The sequence below is a fragment of the Ostrea edulis genome, chromosome 8 (assembly GCF_947568905.1).
Source record: "Ostrea edulis chromosome 8, xbOstEdul1.1, whole genome shotgun sequence".
NCBI classification, from domain to species: domain Eukaryota; kingdom Metazoa; phylum Mollusca; class Bivalvia; order Ostreida; family Ostreidae; genus Ostrea; species Ostrea edulis.
In genome coordinates, this window is record NC_079171.1 from 30,827,938 (window position 1) to 30,835,771 (window position 7,834).

Consider the following 7,834-nt stretch of genomic DNA (forward strand, 5'->3'; position numbering starts at 1 on the left):
CTGTTCAAAATGTATTGTGCCACACTTGCAAAATGATTGCGTTTGTTTTCATTTCGCGGGGAAAAACACTGACCGCGAACATAGCGAAATTAGAATCACCGCAATCATTTCCCCATTTACAGTATATAAGAATTAAATTTCATTTTTGTGAAGACATGAAGATATGAATCACGACGCTACACGTTAAAACGCTTCATGAAAAGTACGTTAGTGCTGACGTGTAGCGTCGTAGTTCACATATTCCTGTATTTTCAAAAACATATTATATATATGTAAGACTCTAAAGTGCGATGGTCACGCCAAAGTGCGATGGTCTGTGCCAAAGTGCGATGGTTTGTTAACGTTACGGACGCCAAAGTGCGATGGTCAAGCCAAAGTCCGATGGTGCGGAGTTCAGTAACGTTTGTGATGTTACGTCATTGTGACGTCATTCTTAACGTCTTTCAAAATGAAACCGAATAAATGCAACACGGACGACAGCAACGGCAAGGTTTACACTATTGAGGATAGTGAGAACGGCAAAATACATTTGTTGTCGAACTATCTACTTCGCCCAAACATTCTTTAATTCATGATAATTTATTACTTGTGACGTACACGTAATAAAATCCTGGGGATATGCGATAATGCAAAACATTCTTCACGATTTCGCGCTGGAAAATTTTGTGTTTATTAACACAACTTGATGGTAACGAAATAAGTTGAACTTCTTATTTTTTATGCATGGATTTTGCACTGATATTTTAATTAGTGAAACAACACACGGTTGGTACAGTCTGTACCAAAACACTGTATCGTTTACAAAAACCAATGGTTTTCGGCGTGTCACACCATCGCACTTTGGCGTGTCAGACCATCGCACTTTGGCGCATGAGTGTGGACCATCGCACTTTGGCCTGTCACACCATCGGGGTTTGGCGTGATCATAGCGCTTTGGAGTACCATCGCACTTTGGAGTCTTATATATATATATATATATATATATATATATATATATATATATATATATATATATATATTCTATTTCTATGGGAGTTCACGCTATTATATCAGAAGTACTATATTTACCCAGATTCATACGTGCATCGTGTAGAACATCAACGCTTTCATGAGGTAATGGTTGTCATTACAATATGTAGTGATATCGAAGGCAAAAGCATTGGGAATATAGATATTAGGTATTGGGTGATCGCTACTTACTGATATTAAAAACGGGAAACGAATGATGGTGATTTGAAGAAGAAAATTAGCGTCCCCTTAGCGTATACTGTGGAGTCGTTAGAACTCGTGGTGGTTCAATTTTCGTGGAATTCATGGGTAACCCTCACTCATGATTTTACATCCTCAACTAATAAAGAATCATAATTACATTCCAGAGTTATCTTTCTTACAAATATATAAATCCACGAAATTACGTCCCCATAAAACCGTAAAAATTCAGCAATCCACGAAAATTGGCCCCCCACGAATTTATATGATTCTACAGTATTTGAATTTAAATTACCATCAATCAACGATCAATAATTGAAACATAATTATTACTTTATTATCACAGCACAAGTATATTATAGCGCTTTGTTTAATGAAGAGAATCACACATAATGATCGAAAACGAAACTCTAATCATATTACACAACTAGATTATATTGGTTGAGAATATTGGTCGAGAATACTTCACTCATCCATGTGGAGACGTCACCATTGGTGGTGAAAGGTTGCTAAATTTAGGCCTATGTTCGGCGCTTACGGCCATTGATCAGGGAGGGATCCTCGGTTTCTGCGGTCTCATCCGAAGGACCGCCACATTTAGTTGCCGTTTACAGCAAGCAAGGGGAACTGAGAACCTATCCTAACCCGGATCCCTACGGGATGTACTTGTTGAGGTATCTACTACACACATGGCACTGACCAGTACTTCCCCTGTTCAATACTACTTACACAGCGCGACTCCTCCAGCGATAACCCCACTCCACACACCGCCTTATCTTATAAGGAGATTGGTCAGGGTCACGCTCCGTGAAGACTTGGTAAACATGGATATCAGAGTGCTGTTTTGTGTCTGTGTTCTCCCGAATATCAATGGTTTGTTTATTTCTTTACAGATAAACATCAATTTTACTTCACAAAATACGTTTTCTTAAATATACACCATACTCTGCTATGTCGGTCTAAAATTTTACATACTATCGCTATTCAAAGTATGATGTTACACATTATGTTTATATCTATGTGTAATTTCAAATATTCTCTCTGCATTCGTTTAAGGTGTTATTCACTTTCTTTATATCAATCTAGGATTTTAATCATTCTGCCTGTATTAATCTAGGATTTTAATTATTCTGCCTACATCAATCTAAGATTTTAATTATTCTGCCTATATCAATCTAGGATTTTAATTATTCTGTCTATATCAATCTAGGATTTTAATTATTCTGTCTATATCAATCTAGGATTTTAAATATTCTGCCTATATCAATCTAAGATTTTAATTATTTTGCCTATATCAATCTGGGATTTTAATCATTCTGCCTATATCAATCTAAGATTTTAATTAGTCTGCCTATGTCAATCTTTAATTTTAATTTTCAGCCTATATCAATCTTTAATTTTAATTATTCTGCCTACACCAATCTTTAATTTTAATTATTCTGCCTATATCAATCTAGGATTTTAAGTATATCAATCCAAGATTTTAATCATTCTGCCTATATCAATCTGAAATTTTAATTTTCAGCCTATATCAATCTTTAATTTTAATTATTCTGCCTACACCAATCTTTAATTTTAATTAGTCTGCCTATATCAGTCTAAGATTTTAATTACTCTGCCTACATCAATCTTTATTTTTAATCATTCTGCCTATATCAATCTAAGATTTTAATCATTCTGCCTATATCAATCTAGGATTCTAATTATATCAAACTAGGATTTTAATTATTCTGCCTATATCAATCTAGGATTATAATTATTCTGCCCACATCAATTTAAGATTTTAATTATTCTGCCTATATCAATCTTAGATTTTAATTATTCTGCCTATATCAATATAAGATTTTAATTATTCTGCCTATTTTTATTTTATTTTATTTTAATTATATCAATCTAGGATTTTAATTATTCTGCCTCCACCAATCTTTAATTTTAATTATTCTGCCTATATCAATCTAGGATTTTAATTATTCTGCCTATATTAATCTAAGATTTTAATTAGTCTGCTATATCGAACTAGGATTTTAATTATTATGCCTGTATCAATCTAGGATTTTAATTATATCAATCTATGATTTCGATCATTTTCTCTAAATCAATGTAAGAGTTTAATTATTCTCTCTATATCAACCCTTGATTTTAATTGTTCTCTCTGTATCAATTTATAATTCTAATTATTCTCTCAATATCAGTCTATGAGTTTAATAAATATCTTTACATCAATTTATGGTTTTAATTATTCTCTCTATATCAATTTAGGATTTTAATTAGCATCTCTCTATCAATCTATGATTCTAATCGTTTTCTCCATATTGGTCTTTATTTTGAGGATTCTCTCTATATCAATTAGTGATTTTAATCATTTTTTCTAAATCAATCTATGGTTTTAATTATTCTCTCCATGTCAATGCATGATTTCAATTACTCTCTCTAAATCAATCTAAGATTTTAATCATTATCTCTAAATCAATCTATAATTCTGATTATTCTCTGCAATGTAAGTCTATACTTTTACTCATTATTTTATGTCAATCTACGATTTTACTATTTTTCTATGTCAGTTTATGAGTTATATTGACTTTAAGCATGATATATAGAGTGTAGGGGTATCTTTATTTAGATGAACACTTTTACAACAGCACTTAGGACAGGTTGTCTTTACTCCTTAATGATTTAATTTTCTACACTGTGCAAACTCTTTTTTAAGAATATTAATTTAATTTACCTATGAACCAACCTAGACATGAAATGATGAATCTTTATAATCCCTATACATATAACATTTATACGTCACATTTTCAATCATCCATCTCATTGGTAGAACGCTCGCTACGTAACAGTGACGTCGTGAATTCGAGTCCCGCTCATGTCATGGCTGCGTCAAACCTAAGACATTTTAGAACATACTAGGTAGTGATAGCTCCTTCACCAAATGCTCGGCATTTAGAAGTGAGGGTCTTTTGGATATGAGTTTAAAAACGGAGGCCCTGTGACGCGGCATGCCTTCGCACAATAAAGAACCCTCACTGCTACGGTCCTCAGCTCTAAGCACCTACAACTGGTGTCGTCTCAATATGAGTGAAAAATTATCGACAAGGAGTAAAAAAAATCAATCAATCAATCAATCGCACATAACATAACCACTGTGAAGAAGGCTAGTTGATATACAGAAAGATTTTCGTTTCAGGAAGCCCTTTAAATAGACGTTTTTTGGGTCTCTTTGGACTTTCGATATCTAATCCCGCAGACCAATCCGGTCTATACAACATCAAGGTGCCAGGAGATGCTACGGGATATTTAGACATCACTCATCAACACTATAGCGCATCTGCAACCGGAACAGGATATGTACAACACCAAGGACAAAACGGCCCCGGATGTAAGGGTTTTGATAAGGTTGAGATTTTTTCTTTCCTATGATTTCTTTATTCGTGTATATGACCATCCATTAAAATGTTTAAAGAGACGTATCTGATATATTTCAGCCTTTAGCTTACAGACGAGCGGTTCCGGTCCTAATTCTCTCCCTGGTAAATGCAACACGGTCATTACATCAAAATGCCCAATAGATTGTAGGGAAATAGATTCAGTGACCGGATGTATCGGCTGTAAGGCTGGATGTGGTGAGATTGTATTACAACAATCATTAATCTAAATCACTTCGCTGTCAGCGTGACTTCATAGAAAACGTGTTCGCTGTAACTGTGTTTTAATGTATAGAGCACCCACCATATAGCGGCACCCAAATATTAATGCCATATGATTTAGTTGATATGAAAAGCACATCAATATCTAAAATAAATTTTGTATGTTTTCTTTAAACGTTTATTTTCTATTTTACGAATAATAACGAATTATACGACTTGTATGAATGTTTCTTATTAGTTTGGATTTTCGCGTGAAGGGGTCATTGATGTGGGGGAAAACAGAAATATCATTCGCGTCATTCCTATTGAAATATCTGATGTCAGAAAATATTTCTTAAACAGGGGGCCAGTCTTCATCGCCAGCTGTTAACGCTCCATTTGTTGCAACTATGTCCGCCACTGGTAAATTATGATTTTGATATTAGAGTAATCTTCGTTTTAAAACGAGTACATCTTGTCTAAAATGAACCACAACATTACCTTAAATCAAAACGTGTTTTTAATTAAACATTTTATTTCAAATCAGAGAGTAGGACATACATCATTGAAATGAATTCGAAAATAATTCAAGCTGTCTGCATTGTCGTCGATCACGCACAGGAAAAGATAACTCCTGCAATGAAACTAACTTCCAACTTTCGGAAACTCTCGGGAGTGTTTATATTTAGAACGAAAAACCTAGATTTTTTACGCAAATAACGGTATTTAAAACGGGATTCTTTTTTCTTTGTAAGGTAATATATTTTATTTCAGCCTGATTTTAAATGCAGTGTACAACACGCCAGTCTAAACAACTCATTAAATCCAACATAAAAGGATTGGACTACGTTACTTTCATTGCAGGAGTTATCTTTTCCTGTGCATGATTGAAGACAATGCAGCCAGCTTGAATTATTTTCGTTTATAAGAGTCATTAAATTAAATATATAATGATCGGACTACCTTGGACTTGTATTACGAGATGCTTGACACCCTTTGGGTAGGAAGATTCAATCTGTTTCTTGGAACTAAGGTGATTTTGAGCTTTGTTTGCAACCGGTATCCTATTTTCGTGCCATCTCTTGTTCCCCTGTGAGTGAGATAAGGAATGCTTGCTTGATTCATGGATTGTATATTGTTTTACGTCCCTCTCGAAAATATTTCACTCATATGGATACGTCACCAATACCAGTAAAGGGCTGCAAAATTTAAGTCTATGGTCGGCGTTCACGGTCATTGAGCAGGGAGGGATCTCTATCGTGCCACATCTGCTGTGACACGGGACCTCAGTTTTTGCGGTCTCTTCCGAAGGACCGCCTATTTAGTCGCTTCTTTCGACAAGCAGGGGGGTACTGAGGACCTATTCTAACCCGGATCCCAACGGGATAGGAATGCTTGAAAATTTGAGAATAGAAGTTCTTGAGATATTAAACAAGTATTTGAGATATTAAGATTATAAATGTTTGAGATATTAAGATTACAAATGTTTGAGATATTAAGATAAGAAGTGTTTGAGATATTAAGATAAGAAGTGTTTGAGATATTGAAATATCTTAGAATAAGAAATGCTTGAGATAATAAGATAAGTGTTTGGGATATTAAGATAAGACGAGTTTGAGATATCAAGATATGAAGTATTTAAGATATTAGGATAAAAAGTGCTTGAGATAATGAGATAAGAAGTGTTTGGGATATTAATATAAGAAGTGCTTGAGATATTAAGATACCAGATTATTGAGCCAAAATGTTTTAATACATCACTGTTATATTGTAGCCTCACCGATGTGTCCAGCGTTTCCTAGCAACTGTCCACGCGGAAATGTCGCCTTGGTGAATGGATGTCCTATTTGTATAGGTAATAATCACCTTTCATACATAACATGCCTCATCTTTGTCTCTGGATTAAACAATATAAAATTAATCGTATCTGTCTCATTGTAATGGTAGTAGTTGTACATGCGGTATACACGCCCATACTCACAAGTACACAAGCACCACTAATGATGACACCTAGTGATATGTGATTTCATTGTCAGGGAACAGGAACTACATATCTTTTAAATCATTGCAGTCTGTCAAACTAAAACTAATCCTCTTTGCATAACTAGAATTATTCTAACGAGATCAATGCCTCCCTCACTTTTGATGGTGGGAAATAGTGAATGTATGCTATTTGAACAACAAATGGTTCTGGATAATGACAATATTATGTCCTTCCTCCTCCGAACGAAATGAATAAAATATCCGTAACTTTCTTGTATGCTATAAAATTTTAATTAAAATAGCAGGGGACCAATTCTATATATTTCATATATTCATATATTTATAAATTTTTCATGAAATCTTTCCATCGGGGTTTAAGGTATACCATCTGTAAATTATGAGTACGGACAGACGGACAAGGCGATTTTAATATATCCCTCAATTTCGTCTACAACTCATTTTATATGCGATGGGTCAATTTAAAGTCTATGAAACCTCTCGAGCTATTTTTTCTACTTGGAAAGTCACTCCAATATATACATGCCTCTCTGTCTTCAAGTCCGATTTTTTTCTATTAAAGCTTATCTAACTTCAACACAACAGACTACCACTGCGCAAGCGCAGTCATCAACATGTGGTCCCGTCAGGTGTCTTTCACCTTGCAACAAAGGAATTATGATAGCTGCTGACGGATGTCCAAAGTGTGTCTGCTAACTATGACGTCACATCAATGTGTGTTTGTCAGCTATGTTTTCATGACGTCGAGTTGATGTATCAATCACGTTTGGTGTTAAAACTACGAGGTTTTATCAAATAAAGAGAATAAATCTGATAGTTGGATTTTATTTCATTTCTGGATAGTGTTGGGGAAAAAGACTACCTTATCAACAAATTCAAAAAGGTGGGGATACAGTTTATTTCATGATTCTAATCATGAAGAAATTCATTAAGCCATCATTGGAAATATAATTATCAATTTCACAAACTTTGATCTGTAACGGTTGAATACCATTGTT

General features: G+C 34.4%; 1 protein-coding gene across 1 annotated transcript; it reads left to right on the plus strand.

The window, feature by feature from the left end:
- Positions 1-2,026: 2,026 nt before the first annotated feature.
- On the plus strand, positions 2,027-7,538 carry LOC125661535 (uncharacterized). Its single transcript, XM_056147551.1, has 5 exons — positions 2,027-2,082; positions 4,397-4,588; positions 4,695-4,832; positions 6,610-6,690; positions 7,399-7,538. Exons 1-5 carry the CDS (start codon positions 2,034-2,036, stop codon positions 7,530-7,532), a joined length of 594 nt encoding a protein of 197 aa, XP_056003526.1. The 5' UTR covers positions 2,027-2,033; the 3' UTR covers positions 7,533-7,538.
- The last annotated feature ends 296 nt before the right edge of the window (positions 7,539-7,834 follow it).

Coding starts and splice junctions, on each gene's coding strand:
- LOC125661535 (XM_056147551.1), top strand. CDS start 2,034: ATGGATATCAGAGTGCTGTTTTGTGTCTGTGTTCTCCCGAATATCAAT. Junction 2,083..4,396: donor TGTTCTCCCGAATATCAATG/GTTTGTTTATTT, acceptor TTTTCGTTTCAG/GAAGCCCTTTAAATAGACGT. Junction 4,833..6,609: donor CGGCTGTAAGGCTGGATGTG/GTGAGATTGTAT, acceptor GTTATATTGTAG/CCTCACCGATGTGTCCAGCG.